General features: G+C 31.4%; 3 protein-coding genes across 7 annotated transcripts in view; 2 read left to right on the forward strand and 1 right to left on the reverse strand.

Annotated features, from left to right (window-relative positions):
* The window catches only part of LOC144548938 (Protein phosphatase 2C family protein), a 75973-nt gene extending 67636 nt beyond the window's left edge, over window positions 1–8337 (forward strand). The window contains exons 1-10 of one of the 4 annotated variants that reach the window (XM_078297673.1): window positions 3445–3742; window positions 4614–4722; window positions 5392–5428; window positions 5527–5571; window positions 5683–5735; window positions 6302–6445; window positions 6761–6844; window positions 7361–7450; window positions 7546–7593; window positions 8072–8337. In XM_078297673.1, the coding sequence (XP_078153799.1) occupies window positions 3510–3742; window positions 4614–4722; window positions 5392–5428; window positions 5527–5571; window positions 5683–5735; window positions 6302–6445; window positions 6761–6844; window positions 7361–7450; window positions 7546–7593; window positions 8072–8179 (951 nt within the window). In that variant the 5' untranslated portion in view covers window positions 3445–3509 and the 3' untranslated portion in view covers window positions 8180–8337. Of the gene's footprint in view, window positions 1–3443; window positions 3743–4613; window positions 4723–5391; window positions 5429–5526; window positions 5572–5682; window positions 5736–6301; window positions 6446–6760; window positions 6845–7360; window positions 7451–7545; window positions 7594–8071 lie in introns of those variants that run through there. The other 3 variants (XM_078297675.1, XM_078297674.1, XM_078297676.1) reach the window with 3 other exon arrangements.
* A 2384-nt stretch (window positions 8338–10721) lies between these two features.
* LOC144548946 (mediator of RNA polymerase II transcription subunit 9-like) lies at window positions 10722–13147 on the forward strand. The gene is made up of 5 exons (XM_078297682.1): window positions 10722–10952; window positions 11535–11597; window positions 11988–12068; window positions 12658–12716; window positions 12834–13147. The coding sequence occupies exons 1-5, from the start codon at window positions 10767–10769 to the stop codon at window positions 12892–12894; spliced, it is 450 nt and encodes a 149-aa protein (XP_078153808.1). The 5' UTR covers window positions 10722–10766; the 3' UTR covers window positions 12895–13147.
* An 829-nt stretch (window positions 13148–13976) lies between these two features.
* LOC144549034 (peroxisome biogenesis protein 3-1-like) lies at window positions 13977–19301 on the reverse strand. Of its 2 annotated transcripts, XM_078297794.1 has the most exons (8): window positions 19032–19301; window positions 18857–18952; window positions 18109–18276; window positions 16948–17147; window positions 15583–15710; window positions 15364–15494; window positions 14801–15046; window positions 13977–14399 (listed from the first exon to the last, which is right to left on the reverse strand). In XM_078297794.1, the coding sequence occupies exons 1-8, from the start codon at window positions 19199–19201 to the stop codon at window positions 14156–14158; spliced, it is 1383 nt and encodes a 460-aa protein (XP_078153920.1). In that variant the 5' UTR covers window positions 19202–19301; the 3' UTR covers window positions 13977–14155. The 2 variants fall into 2 exon arrangements, with proteins under 2 accessions (XP_078153920.1, XP_078153921.1); XM_078297795.1 differs by lacking the exon at window positions 18857–18952 and having other exon boundaries at window positions 19032–19298.
* Window positions 19302–19976: the final 675 nt, after the last annotated feature.

The raw sequence follows: 19976 nt of genomic DNA on the forward strand, positions 1-19976 counted from the left end.
AATAAATGTTTTCTTACCTGACCGCAATAATTAGGACATAAATACTAATCAAACCTATAATTAAAACCTAGATTTGAACTATCCTATTTTTGATAACCTTCTAAATTTAACTTCAGCTGGATTTTTCAGACAGAAAGTCGTTAGTATTCTAATCGCAGCTCACTCATATTAATTCGGAATTAAATGAAATTTAATACCTGAAAATTTAACTTCAGTATCTACAAGTTTTGTTTAGAAACCTACCCCAAATTCCGAACGTAGAATTCTCCATAAAATTCGAAAATCAGTAAACAGTGCTGTTCGGAAATTGCAGACCTATGTTGACTAATTTAACAATTCCTACTCACTGGAAATTCCGATTAAGTTAAAATCAGTCTGGTTGAAACCGTAACAGAAAATTCTACGACTATTGTGTAGTAAATTTTCCCAAATTACGAACCTATAAGTCTAGGTAACTTTATCTTTAAGGATGAAAATTAAAACTGCAGAAAACATAATTTGTCATTAGCCCAAGTCGGTAAGATTGATTTATTATGGTCCATTAAAGTCCAATCCAACAAACCAAAATCTGTAGACAACCCTAGTCTGATCTCTATATAAACACACTCACCACCCCCCACCCCACCCCTCCCCCCCCCCCCCCCCCCCCCCCCCCCCCCTCCCCGTCAAACCCTAGCCGCCACGGCCTCTAATTCCCCCCAATTCGGATCCAAACCCTGCTGGACTCAAACCAGCCAGCCGATTTCCGCAGAGAACTGCTGCCCCTACGTTCAGATTTTGAAGAAGTGTTCAACACGAGAGTGGTAGTGCTCGAAGATACGGACGACTGAGCGCTGGATTCACCTCGATCCGAGTTTCCACCACCGAGATATGGCCAGAACAGTGACTGCTGTCTGTACTCAAAACAGAAAATCTGGAAGTTCTTTTTATTAGTAAGTATTCTCTCTAGATATATTATAATCTGAAACTTTAATCTATTATTAAGTATTTCTTCATGTAGACAATTAATCATCTAGAATTTATTAGTATATTGTAAATGTTAATAATTGAATATTGATATCAAGAATGTTTTCTTTATATAGATTTTAGTTAATTTTCAACAAGCATATTATATAGATACTCCGTTATTTAAATTTAGAAATAAATGTTTGATTTTCATATTTACTCACAATTATTATATTTTTATATATAGATTTAAAAATAAATCTCAGCAGTTATAAAGATTATAAATTCCTTTCTAAATTACGGATAATAATTGAACCAATGTAACCAAGAGAATTTTGTAATTAATTCCACACTAAATTATATTTTGTCTAACTTTGTTGTACACAATATTAAGAATTAGGATTATAGTATATGAATATAAAACAACGAGTAGTGTAGGATTTTAGAAAAGGACAACAAATGAATGTAAATAATTCTGATTAGAAGTATGTTTAATTATTAGGTGTGACTTCTAAAGATTTAGGAGATGTAAGAGACGATCAAGAATTTATTCAAATATGATCAGGTGCGGGTTTCCTAGACTTTATAAAACTATTTTACTTTCCTATTGTCATTAAACTGTTTATTATTATTGCATTAGTCGGATTTATTTATGTTGTTGTCGAACCATTCGTATGACTTGAGTAGACACAAATAACTTGCATGAAATGATAGGATTCATATATTGACCAATGAACTTGCATGAATAGGATGTGTTGAGCATGACATGAACTGTGTGATTGAATAAATGTGTTTTTGAAAAAGAACGAATATTGTAATTGAACAGGGGCCAATATGCTTGCATATTGGGATGTATACATTGGGTCTAGTGTTCGACTGGACCCCTCGATAACGTGACTGTAGGCGAAAGCGGTCCTGTCACGGGTCTAACCCTAGCGTCTGGCGGGAGTTCCGCAGTTAGGGTGACAGCCCCCAGCGTTAGGCGGGAGTTCCGCGGTTGGGTTTGCGGTTTCTTTCGGCGTCGGGCGGAAGTTCCGCGGTCGAAGAAACAAGGAAATTAAGTGGTTTCTTCCGGCGTCGGGCGGGAGTTCCGCGGTCGGAGAAACAAGGAAAATAAGAAAACGAACAGGATTAACAGATTTTTCTCTAAATAAATGAAAGTAGTAAGTAATGCTAGGACATGCATTGCATTAGAAGAAGCATACACATTTTATTTATTTTCTTATCATATTTGTGAATATAAGTAAAAGTTTTATAAGCTCTGGGCTGGAATTAAATCCCGCACTGAGAGAAGGTTCGATCTCTCACCCGTTCCACTTTTACGTGTGTTCCAGGTAACGAAGAGGAAGGATTCGAGCAAGGACAGGAGTGAGACTAAGCGGGAAGACATATTATTGATAAATTGTCACATGTTGTTTAGTTTTTGTTTCCATAATTCTATATTGATACATTGAGCCGACATGGCAGTGTTGTGTTACTAGCCATGTCGGCCGTGATCGTTTGTGAAAACTCTTTTGCTTATGAAATAAATGTGGCTTTATTTATATTGTTATTGATAATGTATGTGATGTGTACACGCTTTACGTATTAATACGTGGCAGGTTGTCTCGGGGTGTGACAATACTCAATCATAAAAATCTAGTTAATTAGATGAGGAGGGTTGCAATATATACCTCTTGTTTATCATACCTCATCATGTCTTACATTTTATATATTTTTTTAAAGTCCAAATTATTGATTTAAACCGCTCAGCATGGTATCCATACTAACATATTCTTGGAGACCAAATCTTATAATTTTTAGGAACTTTTAATTTATTTTTAGATAGGTACAACATCACTAAAAATGAATAGTCCAGAAACAGTGATGTTGTACCTATCTAAAAATAAATTAAAAGTTCCTAAAAATTATAAGATTTGGTCTCCAAGAATATGTTAGTACGAAACAGTGATGTTGTACCTATCTTAAGAAATAGTAAATTTTTTTCAAAAATTATAAAATTTAATTCCCAAATATATTTAAGTGTGGATATCATACTATGAGGTTCGGATCGGCATTTTAGATTTTGAAAAAAAATATGAAATATGATAAGATATGAAAGACGAGATATTATAACCCTCATATGATTCCCAATCGTTTTAATTATACTTTAATTTTTGTTTTTCATAAAGTATATACAAGTGATGAAAAACCTCTTTCAGTCAAAAATAATTTCATTTCTTTTTCGTAGTTTTAAAATTTAAAAGTAAGAAAAAGAAACAAAATTATTTTGGTGCAATATAACACTTGCCGTATGAACCAATCTCAAATTCCTTACAAGGCCCAAAACAAGGGTCACTCAAAGCCCAAATTCCTTACAAGGCCCAGAACAAGGTAAAATTATTTAAACACAGCAATATTAGCTTCATACAGCGCACGAACCAGACGTAGCCCTGCTTCGATTCTATACTCAGTGCGCTGCATGACACCAAACCTATTCTGTTAAATTCTCAACCCTACCTTTATTTCTCCTCTCCGATTGTAAAGCAATCTGGTGAGAAAAAGAACTGCCCTTTTGCGCTATTATGACTCCTCATAAGCGCGAAGCTGAAGCAACCCATGAAAATCAATCTCCCAAAAGGTCAAAATCGGATGTAACTGGAGTTTCAAGCAAATCAGAAGAGGCAGTAAGTGCGGATGCGAGTAAAGTGACTTGCATTGAAGCTGATGCGAGTGAAGATAAAGGATGTAGGCAGAGAATGGAGGATGCTTGGGTTTTGCTTCCTCATTCCAGTTTGGAAAATTCTGAAAATTTAAGGTGCCTTTTTGTGAAATTTATGGTTGATAAGAACTCTCTTTGGTGATAATCACGGGGAAATTTCATGTATACCCCTCAAAACCTCAAAATTATGGGGATATTTTTTTTCTTTTTTTAATAAAGGGTAAGATGGGTGCTTTATAAAGTTAAAATGAGTTTGAATAGAAAAGACAATAAATTGGGTAAATTTGTGAGTTTTTGAAATATAGAGGGGTAAATGTGATATTATGACTTTTAGAGAGGGAAATATGTAATTTTGATGTTTTTGAGGGGTATATATTTAATTCCCCCTAATTGGTTGGTCTATTAAGATGTGCACATTTTTGTAAATTGTTCAAATAAAACCAATTAATAAACCAATAGAAAAGTAAAATTGGTTGAATGTTTGTAATGTTTTTTATGACTGGGAAATACGTAATTTTGAGGTTTTTGAGGGGGATATATGAAATCCCCCCTAAAATCGTAATAAAAGGTACTTACATTGATTTTAGTTTGGTACCTGTTTGTGAGATTTATGATTTCAATTTCGAAAAACTGTTAGTTGTTCTTACATTGATAAGAACTCTCTTTTGGTGATAAAATTGTAACTGAAAGTACTTTATAAAGAACTGTAAATTGTTGATTCTAGTTTGGTACCTTTTTTTGAGATATATGATTTCAGTTCGAAAAATTGTTAGCTTTTCTTACATTGATAAGAACTCTCTTTGGTGATAAAATCGTAATAAAAGGTACTTCCATAAAAAATAGAACTGTAAACTGTTGATTCTAGTTTTGTACCTGTTGTTTGCTATATTATTAAAACCAAGAGAAAACTTAAATTGGTTGAATGTTTCTAATGCTTTTTTCTTCCTTTATAATTGTTGAATTTAAGATGTGCACATTTTGCTATCTATGATGGACATGGGGGTCGCTTGGCTGCCGAGTTCGCGCAAAAGAACTTACATGCAAATGTACTTGCGGCAGGATTACCACGTGAGTTGGTCTGTCACCCTGTTTTTTACTTTTTGTTTCCTTCTTTAAATAGCATGTTGTGGAGATCATACTTGATCTTTAATTTACATAAAAAAAAAACCCTGAAATTTTAAAGCATTTCAATCTGTCTGATATGTATAGTGTTATCAGTGCAGTTGTAACACAAAAATGTGCTAATATATTAGGACAGGAAGAATTTGAAAGTTGCATATAGAACCCCGTAATTTGAAAGCATTTCAACTAAGTCTTATATATCTGATATATGTGTACTATTGCATTTGTTACTCTTCTTTCACTAAATTAGGATATGAGAAAGAAAAATAAAAAAATTGTATAAGTTTGAGTGAAAGACAAGAGGGTACTATGGGTATTTTATAAATTTAAAATGAGTTTTAATAGAAAAGCCAATAAATTAGGTAAATTTGTGAGTTTTTGAAATTTAGATGATAAATATGATATTATGAATTTTAGAGGGGAAGTCTGTAATTTTGTAAATTTTTGAGGGGTATACATGAATTTCCCCCAAGTTTTGGGGACATTCCTTAATTCAATCTGTAATTTTCGTCAGATACATAACTAGTCAGAGTTTGTAAAATCATCAGTACCATAGAATTTCTTTGAATTTGAAAATATAGTTTCCTCATGATTTTACTAATTTTGTTCTAATTACTGTTTAGATGGACTTAAAAGCAGCAAAGAAGGCTATTCTTGAAGGTACTTGAAGAGAACCTTCTCTTTTGCCCCATTTGATTTTTTTGTATTTTCATTTTAGTCATAATTTGTAAACAAGTTAAATTAAATTTATTATGTAGGATTCCGGAGAACGGATGAGATTATACTTCAAGAGAGTGAAAGAGGTTACTCATATTTCTTTTCCGTTCATACATAATTTCATACAAGGATATTAATTGCAATTTTAATGCACAAATTTGTTAAATTTTTGAAATAATTTATTGTATAAATTTTAGGAAACTGGCAAGATGGTGCAACAGCTGTTTGTGTCTGGGTTTTGGGACAAACTGTCAGCCTCTCTCTCTCTCCTTCTCTCTCTTTCTCCTGCTTCCGAATTTTCATTTTAGACCCTGAAATATTTTTTCATAACAGAACTGCCTTATGTGCTGATGAATAATGTAGGTTTAAGATTTTTAATATTTAACATTTTTTCTATATTTTATCCTTACCAGAATGCCAAAAATGGTTGCCCTCTACCAAATAGTCTATGTATTATTTTTGAGTGAGGCTATGGTAATATGCATATTACAGATTGACCCGTGCTACGGACTCATATTTCTATTTTCAACCATTAAATATGATTTCCATATGAAAATGTACTTGAAGATCAATTTTTACATTTTTTAGAAATTTTTTTACTATTGGTTTAGAGAGGTTGAAAACCACTGCTTTTGGATGATTACCTACCTAAAATAATAAAAATTTATAAATAATGTAAAATTGGTCTGCAAGTACATTTTACATTTCCGTAGTACAAACCAATCCGCGCTATGCATAGTACCATAGCCTTATTCTATTTTTTTTTTTTTAAATTTCAGTTATTGAATTCCATGTTCTTGGTCTCATTAAATGCAGGTAGTGGTTGCAAATATTGGAGATGCAAAAGCAGTATTGGCACGTTCCTCTACTACTACCGAAGGAGAAACCACGCTGAAATCTATTGTTCTGACAAGAGAACACAAGGCTATCTTTCCCCAAGAACGCACCCGCATTCAAAAGGTTGATTATTTCATTATTTAAAAAAAAAAAATGCAACTAACTTGCATATGTATTTTTTAAGGGCTTAATCTTCTCTTTTGTAGTAAACATAAAATTTTATATTTATTTCATTACTTATTATAAATAAAAGACTGGAGGTACTGTGCACATGCATTCAAAAGGTCAATTTTTTCATTAATTTTAAATAATCTGGTGTGTGTGTGTATATATATATTTTAAATAATGTGGTGAGCAATGTATATTTTCAGAGCTTATTTATTTCCTTTTGTTTTACACAATTTTTTTGTTTATTGTATTATTATTGTAAAATAAAAGGCTGGAGGTACTGTGGGCCCAAATGGAAGGCTACAAGGACGACTTGAAGTTTCTAGAGCCTTCGGAGATCGCCAATTTAAAAAGGTTCTCTCTTTCATTGTACTTACTAGTTTGTCTTCTGATGGGCAGTAAACCAAAATCGGTTCGATACTTGGTCGGAGCCGTCCGATTTGCTTCACGATTCATATATGTGAATCAAGTGAACACACATCTTAATGCGAATCGGATGGTTCCAACCGATTTTGTTCCAATGCCCCCTCCCCCCCGGGTCCAGGTTCCATTTGTCTTACCTTTCAGGCTTTATATGTTGTAGTTTGAAAAGTTCTATATGAGTACTGTACCACTCCTGGTCAGTTATGAAACAATTTGAATCTCTATTTGTAACCTTTTTCTTTTTGTATTTCATTATATCTAGTGTTATTCATGTATGTGGTTTAGCATAATTAGGCTTGAAAGAAATAAGAACTAGAAGCCAATGAGGCGATCTTTTATCTTACCAGTTCCATACAGAACTATTCTATCAGAATCAATATTTGATGAACTTATTTGATTTTTTTTTTTTTTTCAAAGCATTAAAGCATATTTGACAAACTTGCGCAGGTTGGAGTTATTTCTACTCCTGATATTCACTCCTTTGAACTAACCGAGAGGGACCAATTTGTAATACTCGGTTGTGATGGCTTGTGGGGGGTATTTTCTTAATTTCTAAATGTTTTTTTTATTAATTTAGGTAATTAGTAAGGCCTATTTTGAAACTTAACTCTCTATTTTCACTTATTATTCAGGTATTTGGACCAAGTGATGCAGTTGAGTTTGTTCAGAAACAGTTAAAGGTAACACAATTGAGACATCCACAAATTTTTTGGGGGGGAATTTCATTTATACCCCTCAAAAACTTGGGAATTACGTATTTTCCCCTCTAAAATTCATAATATCATATTTATCCTTCTAAACTTCAAAAACTCACAATTTATCCATTTTATTGTCTTTTCTATTAAAACTCACTTTCAATTTATAAAATGCTCATTTTACCTTTTATTAAAAAAGGTATATATGTTTAAAAAAAAAAATGTGAGTCTTCAAATTGCTCGGTTTATGAGGGTAAATGGGTCATTTCTCTACTTATGACGCTGACACAATCATATATCTAAATGGTACCATGTAAGCGTCAGAAATGTAGAGAAATTACCATTTGCTCTCAAAAACCAAAGTTTTTAAGGGATGTACATCAAATTCCACTATTTTTTTTTATTTTGTTATTTTTCCATTATAATATTATCAAATTAAAAAATATATTATTTGTTTTGTCAGGAAACATCATCAGCCACAACAGCCGTGCGGCGTCTTGTGCGAGAAGCAATCCGAGAAAGGCGATGCAAAGATAATTGCACAGCTATTGTTATTGTATTCAAGCACTAATTCTGGCATTTATTTTTCTCATTTTTGTTGTATGATTCAGGGTTTTGAATTATTTTTCTTCTGAATCTAACTAGCTGAATTTGCAAATTTAGAGTTCTAAGTTGGTGAATTTGTGCAGAATTTGATATCCAGCAAATATGCAGTTTGGCCCCATTTTTTTTTCTCTGAAATAAATATTTTAAAATTGTAACTTTTAAGTGTTGAAGAAATAACAAAAGTAGCTAATTGTTTAAAACAAAAAAATTTATAATAATATTAGAATGACAGTTATAAGGTTATATTTTTAATGATTGTATGTTAAAAGTAACTAACCTTGTAGTAAAATTAATTAAACAAGTGCTTAGAAGTATAACACACACATTAAATATATTAGTTACTAAAGTACTAAACACAATGGGTCCGCTTGGGTGACAAATGAATAGCGCATAAATAGCTGTTATTGGCGAGTTATTCTCAATACAATACGTTTGGATGAAAAAAAAAAATACTATTCTCAACAAAGAAATAACTCGGGTTAACTGCTATTTTGCTATTTCCTTAGAGATATCAGGTTAGCTGCTATTTCGAATTTAGGAATAGTTGCTATTCCGAGCTATTCTTTGTTTCATCCAAAGACACCCATTGAGAATAAAGAAAAAATAGATATATTAAGAAAGGGACTCAAAATATCATGAAAAATATTATAAAAGATTATAAAATAATATAGAAAAAGTGAATGAGTAGTTTTAATTTTCGATGCATAGGATCCGTAGCATTTATTCATGTTCAATTTTGAACCTGTGCATGGTAAAATGTTTGAACTGGAATAAATGCTACAGTTATTTCAATGTAAAAAATTCTATTACTTTCTTTCTCTAATTATAGATATATTGTTGCTAATTTACATAAGCATATAACAATATTTTCTAATAACATTCATATTATATCTAAATTATTTTTATTTCGGTACCTCTCAAATTATTAAAGCATAATCTTTTAACTAATAAAAAATACAATATAATTTTAAAATTTTAAAGAAAATGAGACACTGACATGTGTGGCCCATATAACAGTCCCATGTGACACCAAAGGCCACACGGCCTCCCCTCCCTCCATTTTTGCTTTTGTGCTTTCTCTCTCTCTTCTCTCTCTCTCTCCTTCGTGTACGGTACACCCACATCCCTATTAAATTCCTTCTCACCAGTCTCCACAATGAAGTAGTGACTTGGCATGCACGCCATAAATAAAATACACACAACACGTGATATGATGTTTTGACCGGCTTGTTTGACAAGGCACAAGGACTTGGTTAGTCCCACACTTGATGCTATCATCGCATGCACTCTATAAGGTCCAAGCTAGGCTATAAATAAGGAGGATCAGCACCGTTACAATTCATACCTTTCTCTCTCTTTTTTTTTTCATGAATATTTTTTCTTTCCCTCTTTTGTCTGTCCATTTGAAATTTTTTTTGTTGATTTTGGAGCTGACAACTCCACCAAAAAAATGTTTTTTTTTTTTTTTACTAAAACTTTAAGAGACCAATTAATAATCTTGGTCACCTGGCTTTTGATTTCTTTTTTTTTTTTTTTTTTAAGAAAAATAATTTTTAGTGACCGACAACAGCAGCGATCGCTGATGCCTAAATTTGTTGTAGTTAAATAGCCATACTTTTTATGGAGAATCATAGCCAATACCACATCCTGCATGCATTGTTGTTAGTATTTATATTTTACATATTTCAGGTACAAATTTTATGTTGAGGGATTTGAGCGAATGGTCTGTTGAATTGAAACTTTCCATTTTTTATTTTTATTTTTATATTTGAGGATGACAATGAAGAAAAATCAATGTTCGCTCGTCGTACATAGTGGCAATTAATTGCACTTGATGATAATTTATGTCTGAGTCTCCCTTCTCTTAAACTTTTGGAAATTAATTACCCTGTTTTAAAGTAATATTATGTTACATTTAATATTTAAATTAACATATTATAATTAATATTTAAATTAATATATATTATATATAATATTTAAACTAATATTATATTATATTTATCTAATATTTTATTTTATACTAATCTAATATTTAAAGTAATATTATAATACATTTAGTGTAACATTTTATTTAATATTAATCTAATTTATATTATATTTATTTAATACTAATATAATAATTAAATTAATACTATATTACATTTAATATTTTATTTAGTACTAATATAATTTTATATTATATTTAATACTAATTAAATATTTAAACTAATATTATAGTACATTTAATTTAAACTAATATTATATTATATTTAATAATAATGTCATCAGATATTTATATTTATTTAATACTAATTTAATATTGAAACTAATATTATGTTACACTTAATATTATATTATATTTAATCTAACGTTTTATTTAATATTATATTTATTTAATATTAATTTAGAATAAGAACAGCACTGCATAATGTTCGTGCGCTGTATGAAGTTATAACTGCTCTGTTCAAATATTTACCCAACACAGACCTTGCGCTTTTTATTGGTCTCCTCTTCTCCGTTTTCGCTCTTCTCCATTCAAAATTAGCCTCTCTTTCTCTCTACAATCGCGATAAATGGAGCAGCAGTACGGAGGAGGGAAGTGGACGGTGGTCCCCACACCGGGAAACTCCGCCGGACTTGAGTTCCAGCAACAGCACTTCCAGCAACCCCACTTACAGCAATCTCAGTTGCCGCTGCAGCAGCAGCAGCAACCCCACCCTCAGCATCCTTCCCTTGCTTCGCACTTCCACCTCCTTCCTGTATTCTTCTCTAATCAACCTTGTATTTTTTCATTATTTCTATTATGCTCTTAAACTTCTCTAAATTTGTTTTTCCCAAGCACAGATTATTATACTTTGTATTTCTCATGAATTGAATCTAAGCCCCAATTATTGAATTGTAATAGTTACATTTATGCCCTTGGGATTTCTCTAAATTTTGTATCTACCAAGCACAGATTAAGAATGACCATAATGCAATTAGAAATATGAAATCTTTTGCATATGTCCTGAAGTGAATTTAAAGCCTCAATATTAAATTGTCAAACTGGTACAGGGTCTGTACTTTTCTCTAATCAACCCTGTGTTTTATATAGTATTTTGCCCTCCTGTAATAGTTACATGTATGCCCTGGACTGATCTAGATTTTAAATTCACCAAGCATACTGCTACTAAACTGCATGTTATAAGGTTGAATTTTAAGCCTCAATTATTCAATTGTAAAACTGGTACAGGTTCTGTACTGACTGGTATGCAATCAGCATCCTGCATTTTATATCCTGGTTAATAGGCAATGTGGTTTTTTGTTGTTGTTCATTATTTGATTAATATGTTATTTTGTAGCTAGTGGAGAAATTAGCGAATGGGATAGAAGCAGGAACAAGGGATCAACACTTTGATGCATTGGTTTGTTTCTCATAGACCCTTCTTTTTATCAATAATTGTGATCGCATTTCAACCCTTATTTTTGTCAATACTGTCCATGTACTGTTAACCACGTATAATTTGCTTATTTGCATTTGGCGAAGTTAGATCACCTTATCTCTGAGATCTAATATCTAGGGGCATAATAGTCATTCTTTGTTTTTCGGTGCTGGTGGAAGTATGGTAGATATAGTGTGTAACATTTTTACTGTATCTTCACTATTCAGTGAACCTTTCCTTAATTAAAATTTCACACAAGCTTTTACTTTTATATTCAGATAGGTTTTTTATATACTGGATCTCACTTTCTCATTTCCTTGCATTTTTGTATATCAATATTCTAATTTAAATTTTACATTTTTTCTAACTTAGGTCGAGGAACTATCAAGTCAATTTGCAAGATGCCAACAGTTACTGAACTCAATATCTGGCACTATCAGCAATAAATCCATGGTAAGTTAGATTTTGTTCTCCTCATCTAGTTTGTTTTTCTTTCAATTTACATGGCTAAAGAGTAAAGAGTAAAGAGCATATCTTAATTGGGATAAGAAGGAAGGAGGCTTCAAAAGTTTATCCCGTGTCCTTTTTTTATTTTTTAGGGGGCATTTCATGTCTGCCCCTCTAAAATTCATAATATCAGATTAACCCTTTTCAATTTCAAAAAATTACAAATTTACCCATTTTATTGTCTTTTCTATTAAACTCATTTTAAATTTATAAAATACCCATTTTACCCTCTATTAAGAAAAATAAAAAAATGTAGCGTGTTTAAGAAAAATGGTAGGCTTCTAATTGGTCCGTTTTTGAGGGCAAATTGGTCATTTCTCTACTTTTGATGCTTACACAAGCACATACCTAAATGTCACTGGTTTGTGATGAGAAGGAAACAGGCTTCGAAATTTATCATGGGTCCTTTTTTTTATTATTTGTTACAAATAGTGCTGGTTATGCAAGTAATAAACAGATATTATAATTTTTATTCTTCCAAAGAATAGTGCCAACTTTCATTTTTTAACTTAGATGAGCATTTATTCATATCTAGACTGTTGAAGGACAAAAGAGAGTACTTGAGGAAACCATGCAACAACTGAACCAACGAAGGTTTGTATTTTTTTTTTTTAATCATTTTAATAACTGTAACAAAACTGTTATTTTTACCAGTACTCGCTAACAGAATTATAGTGATTTTAACCAAATGATTATTATCGCTTATTACAGAGATCTCATGAACAAGTACAGAAGCAGCATCGAAGAGGTCATGAATTCGAGTAACGTATGAATTCCTTGTAACATTTTGCTAAATTAAATTTATTAATCTTTCCTTTGGTTCATGTGTGTCTAAAACTACTGTTAAGTATTTAGTTTTTGTTCTCTGAGACTCTGATACTTCTCATGCTGTCAAGTTTAGATTTTTTTTTTTTTGAGTTGACTAAAACAATATTTCAGATATTGTTCTAGGAATATGAATTTAGGAAACTAATGGCTTGAATTTTATATATTGTTATGTAAATATGAATCTGAATCGTTCAACATGATCTCTATATGAAAATGTACTTGCAGACTAAATTTTATGTTGTTGAGAATTTTTTTAATATTTGTTTAGATAGGTAAACTTTTGAATGGTCTCGAAATTTTTAGATCAAATGATTTTCTACATATCTAAAAGAGGGTTAAAATGCCTCCATTTTTGTACCTCTATTATGCCTCCATTTTTTAAAACTTCAATAGCTCAAAATTTAAATTATAAATATCAAAATAAAACCGTTGGATATGATCTACATCATTCTATCTATGCACATGTAAAATTTTACGGCATTTCAACTTTGTTTTGGTTGTCATCAAAAGATTGTAAAAAAATGTAATAATGTAAATAATTTTTAGATGTTGATTTTTTAACTTATTATTTACATAAAAATAAAATTAAAATATGATAATATTTTATGAGTATATAGAGAAAATAAAATAGATCACAACTAACGGTTTTATTTTGATATTTATAATTTAAATTTTGAGTTATTGAATTTTTTAAAATAGAGGTATGATGGAGGCATTTCAACCCTCCTAAAAAATAGTGAAAAATTCTAAAAAACGTAAAATTTTGATCTACAAGTACATTTTCATATGATCATGTCGGTACAACATGCATATAATGTGACACTGACAATCCTATATAGGTTTGAAAAAAAATATCAATAAGTTAATTAATTACAAGTAAAAATAAATAATCTATGAACAAATTCAACCAATTTTTCCCCTTACCTCACCAGCATTTCTCACACTTTTTCTCTCTCAAAACACAAAACCATACATTACAAAAAATATATCTCAAAATGAAAAGCACAAAAAAAAATTTGCTCATATATCCCACAAATTAAATCATATATATATCTATGAGGCATTTCAACCAAAACCATGAGCTGTTGTTTCCTTACAATTCAATCTTAAAACTGACACAACGTTAAACACATCTTTCTATAATTTTCCCACAAAATTGCCAAACAAACACACACAAATCACTGGGTTTAATTTCCATTTTATATCTAAACACGAGGGATATCAGCATAGAGGAAAGTGTAGAAAAGTTGCACTTCAGGTGCATTCTTTAGTAATTGAATGAACTTGTTACTAGTAGGTTCTTCTAGAAGCGGTGTGCTTAGCTGTGCGACATGTGGCAACAGCTTGGCCAATGGGATTGCTTCACTCCCGTGAGCAACTTTCATTTCTTCTACCAGCAAATCAACCCCTTTTCTTAGAGAAATCTCCACAACTGTACTGAAATCCGAGCTGAAAGGGTATAATGGTAAATAAGTGAGCAACTTTATGGTACTATTGTAAAATAATATTTGCATCAAAATGATAGATATAATGCACACTTCTAAACTATATCAAATATCATCTAAAAATTCACTTTTAGAACAAATTTTACATTTTTTAGAATTTTTTTATTATTTTTTTTATATAGGTAGAAAATCACTTTGATCTAAACAATTTAGACCATTCAAAATTAGTGATATTCTACATATCTAAAAATATTGTAACTTTTTTTTTAAAATATGTAAAACTTAGTCTGCAAATACATTTTCATATGGAAATATGGGAGATAATGTTGAACGGTTGAGATCGAGATCGACTATTTGAACTTTAAAAATACAAAAGTTTTTGGAATAAATGAGATAAGAGAAAACCTCGAAAGAACTTCACGTGTTTCAGAAATCAATTGTTCGAGCTTGGTGAAGTCCATGAGAAGAGTCGAAGAGTCATCAGCATTCGCTGCTGACATCAATTCTCTATATTGGGATGCAGTTTCGGGTAAGATATAGTCGACCCAATTGATCAGAACCAGATCTGACCCGATGCCCATGAACAAGTCGAGTATTTCCATCATTGTTTCTTGAACAGTTTCCATGCTGAATTGACTGTTTAGCTGCTTCCTGAAATTATTGTCAGTTATTTAGTGTAGTTCACTAAGTTAATCTTCTCTTTTCAAGTGAGGCTATGGTACTATGCATAGAGCAGATTGGTCCGTACTATGCATAGCGTAGATCTGAACTGTTCAATGTAATCTCCTTATGAATATATATTTTGGTGCTTCAGTTTTATTTAGTTTTACTGGTACCGGTACCGGTTTTGGATGTGCTGGTACTGTCTACTGGTAAATGGATATACTACTTTTTATTTCAATACATGGTTTGACAGTGACAGCTGCTGTCAGCATTTCAAGAGAGAGAGAGAGAGAGAGCGAGCATACGTTTTCATAACCTGAGAAACGGCATTACGCATGTTCATAATTAAAGAGTTAAGCCCATAAGTAGATAGGAAATCTGCTGTTGCAAGATACTCCTGTTTCTCTATCTTGCTAAGTGCATCAGATTCTTCACCCTATATATATCAGTATACAAAACAAGTAAATACAAACATAATTTACCAGAAATTGGTTCAGAAGGAGAGGTGTGTGTATATATATTACCAGTAACTGAGAGCCGTCGGATCGTGTCATCTCGAAATAGAGATGCCGACCCAAAATGTTAACTTGAATTCTTGCATATAATGTGAGCATTGTCATAGTCCATAGTGAAGTTGCTGCTCTTGTAAAACCTATATGCCATTGTCGTACTAAAGTGAGGCTATGGTTTTGCAAACTTCAAGTCGGTTCAGATTCATATATTTTCTTTCAAAATTCAATCAATCGACCTGAACTACTCAACATGATCTTTATACGAAAATATACTTGGAGACCAAATTTTATACTTTTAAGAATTTTTTTTATTTTTTGTTTAGTTAGAAAATCACCTCATTTGAAGATTTTAGACCATTCAGAAATGTTAATTTTCTACCTATCTTAAAAAATAGTACAAAATTTCTAAAAAATATAAAATGTGGTCTACTAGCAGGGGCAAATTCAGGATTTTGTTAGGAGGGGCAAAAGAAATAGCAAATAGGATTTAAATAGCTAATCAGGTTCAAATTCATTACCTAATTTCTAATACTAGATATAAAAACTCAACAAGAGTAAAGCTAGGGTGTGACATGCTCACCAACAAAGTTTGGTGAGCATAACTCCAAAAATATATTAGATCGACGTCAAATGCCGAATCAAAACCGTTGAAATCCATGTACTTTATGAGTGATGCATATACATGCAAAATTTTGAAAGTTTCGAGTTTATTTGCTACATGGTCAAGTGGTCAAACAAATAAACATTTTATTATAAGTTATTTTATATATTCAATATTTATTATTTCTTTGACCACTTGACCGTGTAGCAAATAAACTCGAAACTTTCAAAATTTTGCATGTTTATGCATCACTCATGAAGTACATGGATTTCAACGGTTTGGATTCGGCATTTGACGTCGATCCGATATATTTTTGGAGTTATGCTCACCAAACTTTGTTGGTGAGCATGTCACACCCTAGCTTTACTCATAAAAAAACAATGCTACGACTTTTAATTCTAGTGCCCCAACTTATGATTTTCAATGCTCTAGTTTCTAATCCTAATCATCAATCAAAAGTCAAAGAATTTTTTCTAATTTTAATTACAAATTTAACTCAAATTACAAATCAGGATTTCAGAGGAGGGCAAAAAAATTCCAAGGGAGAGGCGAACTCGGTCCGGACCTATATATTTCTATAAAAATTCAAAATTCAGGGAGGGACAACTGCCCCTGGATACATGTGGGTCCGCCTGTCTCCTAGTAATAATTTCATTTTATAAGGGGCTACTAGTAATAATTTTTGAAAAAATATAAAATTTCAAAGGATAAAAGCCATATTCTTTTTTCCCTCATAACCTTGATAGTCTAATTAAGTAAAATTTTGAAGGGCTTACTTAGAACTTTGACTTTCTCCCACAATTCAAATCTCTCTCTAGTAGCCAGAAAACTTGACTCTCCTTTAGTTTGCATTAGTTTCTCCATGAAATAGGTAAGATCTAGTTTCTCTGACACACGGTCCCGCAAGGAGTGCATTGCATAAGGAAGTGTTATTGTGTCTGATATCCTCTGTATATTGTCAAAAAGTGTCTCTAGCCTATTTTTTTTTTTAAGAAAAAAAAAACAAAGAAACAAAATTAACCAGATGCAATTGTAAATAAAAATTGGTCCATTTAATTAAAAAATGTAATTATGATATCACTAACATAATTTTTGTAAGATAATGCAAGGTACCTTTTCATAATAAAACAAGAGATGACCTCTTTATAATAAAACAAATGCGAAATTATTAATCCCTCTATTTCCTTTCTCACTACAAAATTTCCTTCAATTGAATATATGTTCCCCATTGTGTTTTTTTTTGGGTGGAATTTCATGTATACCCCTCAAAATTCTCAAAATTATGTATTTCTCCCTCTAAAATTCATAATATCATATTACCATTCTAAATTTCAAAAACTCATAAATTTACCCAATTTATTGATTTTTGTACTAAATCTTATTTTAAATTTACCCTTTATTAGAAAAAAATGTAACATGTTTAAAAGAAATGTTCAGTCTTCTAACTGGTTGTGAATACACAATCAGATAAACTTTCAAGGAACAAAATCACATAAATGAATCCGGCTAGTATGATATCAATGTCATATGACACTAACTCCAAAACTTATTGAATATATTTTAAATGACTAATGCAAACCGTTGAAACTAATTTACTTTATGAGTGATGCATTTATATATAGAAAAATATTTTTTCTAGTTATGAGTATCAAATCAAGCGGTAAAAAATGTTAAAAAATAATGCATTAAAATCAACTTAAAAACTCTCATATTTGACTGCTTGACTTGATACTAAATAAATTAAAATAATTATAAATTTTGCATGTAAACACAACTAATATGAAGTAGATCGATTTGAACGATTTAGATTCACTTCTTGAAATTGATTCGATAAGTTTTTGAGTTGATTTTATATAAGCTGAAATGACACTAATATCATATTAGCCACACTCCCATATCATATAGATTTCTAATAAATCATAATTGAATTTCCTTACTGGGATCGAATGGCCTCATCAACAGCTTTATCATCATCAAATGGTACAATCTCCTTATTACTGATAACTTTCCTTCTATACCCTTCATAAATCTTGTAAACAAAGTAACCACTTCCCAAAACACCAAGGCTAATCATGACTTTTCTCTTCTGGTTGCCCCACACAGCCCTGTATTTTCATTCACATTTCATCAAACAATTACAAGCTACTACTACATAATACATTAAAATTGCACAAATAATAACGTGTAAATACAAAAATTACAGATATACAACCTCTGATGAAATAAAATAGGCAAACTAAAATATTATTCAGTTTTCAAAAATATAACCAAACTAACCGAAATAAACTTATCAACCGTATTAAAACCGAATTGAACAAATCAAACTAAATTTCAATTTGTTTGATTGAACTGAAATAAGAAGATTAATCATAAGAATAAATATTTTTTTGTTATTTTTTATTTTTTTAAGATGGATTTACAATTTTTGTTTTGTTTGATGATCTAACTAGTTTTAAACCAAACCAATCAATACACATTATGTCGTAATATTTGAATTTATTTTTAAATGTTTGGTTCAGAAAGGAGATGGGTATAAAAATTTCAATCATTCGGTCTAACCAGTTTTAGAATTGAACCAAACCGATCCATTTTATAACTCTCTCGGTTCGGTTTAAAACCGATTAAACCGGACCCGATGAACATCCCTGCCCAAAAGTAAGAAAAATATTATACTATTTGAAACACCTGTTTAAAAAAATGTTCCCATTTTGGAAGTTCTTCCCTTGTGTTAATTTCAATTCAAGCTTTGGAGAGGCGGAAATGCTGTTTTCAGAGATTCCCCTGTAAATTTAAGAGTATATATATTGAAACAAAAACAAATTAAAAAAGGAAAACAAAAGAAGAGATGAAAGAATTATACATCATAGTTTGCCTAGCTTTTGCCCAATCGAATTCCCGGAAAGGATGCTCGAATTGCCGATAGTTTATGTCGATGTGCCATTTCGGAACCTGTTGCATCAAAATTGGTATTGTATGAAGAATATTTGGTATTTCAATTGTAAACTTGGTCTTGTCTAGAAGAGATAACATTATGATCAATCTTTTTTTATCTCCCTTTGAGGCCTTGATTTAGGCTAAAGAAAAGAGAGAGAGAGATCAAAATGAAATGAAAATGTAATGAGCTGAGAAAGGAGACTACAAAGGCATCATTTGAAGTGTAAATATTTTAACAGAGTAGTTTTCACTTCATACAGCGCACTGACTGTAGAATCGCAACAGCGTTGTATATGGTATATAGCAAAACCTACTGTGTTAATATATTTACTCAACTTTGAACGAGGAGAAGAAATCAGTATTAGTGGGGGAGATCAACGATTTGTGTGGATCTTTTGTGGATACATTTATGTAATTGGATCATAATATCTCTGTTCTTATTAAATCCTTTCCACAGAAAATATTGTACGATAATATCAGAGTCTTCTAGCTAGAATAACTTGTCACAAACCCGGTCCAGTGGTCCGAGTATTCAAATGAACATAAACTGACAACGGATTAAACTGAACATTGAAAGTATATAAATTGTACTCTGTGAACCAGGTGTAGGAAAAAGTTGAAATATAACACGTGGGCTCCACCGCATGGCCCCAGAGGCGTACATGTAAATATGTAATGAGTCCATATCCTCTGAAGTAACTCAAATTTTATATTTGAACCGGGACCGTCTGATCAAGATCCAGAACAATCCGGTCCGAAATGTTTGTACGGATATCTTTTAATATTCGTGCCAAACAGATCGGAAGTCGGACTTAATCTCAAAATTTGAGTTACCTTAGGTAATATTAATTTAGATAGTGAACCTCGGTCC

This window comes from Carex rostrata, chromosome 34 (genome assembly GCF_964058835.1).
Source record: "Carex rostrata chromosome 34, lpCarRost1.2, whole genome shotgun sequence".
NCBI lineage: Eukaryota > Viridiplantae > Streptophyta > Magnoliopsida > Poales > Cyperaceae > Carex > Carex rostrata.

What these genes read in the sequence shown, in the direction of transcription:
- LOC144548946 (XM_078297682.1), top strand. Translation starts at nt 10,767, where the DNA reads ATGGAGCAGCAGTACGGAGGAGGGAAGTGGACGGTGGTCCCCACACCG. An exon ending in CTATCAGCAATAAATCCATG is followed by an intron (nt 12,069 to 12,657) that starts GTAAGTTAGATT and finishes ATTCATATCTAG; the next exon opens with ACTGTTGAAGGACAAAAGAG. An exon ending in CAACAACTGAACCAACGAAG is followed by an intron (nt 12,717 to 12,833) that starts GTTTGTATTTTT and finishes CGCTTATTACAG; the next exon opens with AGATCTCATGAACAAGTACA.
- LOC144549034 (XM_078297794.1), bottom strand. Translation starts at nt 19,201, where the DNA reads ATGTTATCTCTTCTAGACAAGACCAAGTTTACAATTGAAATACCAAAT. An exon ending in GATGAGGCCATTCGATCCCA is followed by an intron (nt 17,148 to 18,108) that starts GTAAGGAAATTC and finishes AAAAAAAAATAG; the next exon opens with GCTAGAGACACTTTTTGACA. An exon ending in CCGACGGCTCTCAGTTACTG is followed by an intron (nt 15,495 to 15,582) that starts GTAATATATATA and finishes TGATATATATAG; the next exon opens with GGTGAAGAATCTGATGCACT.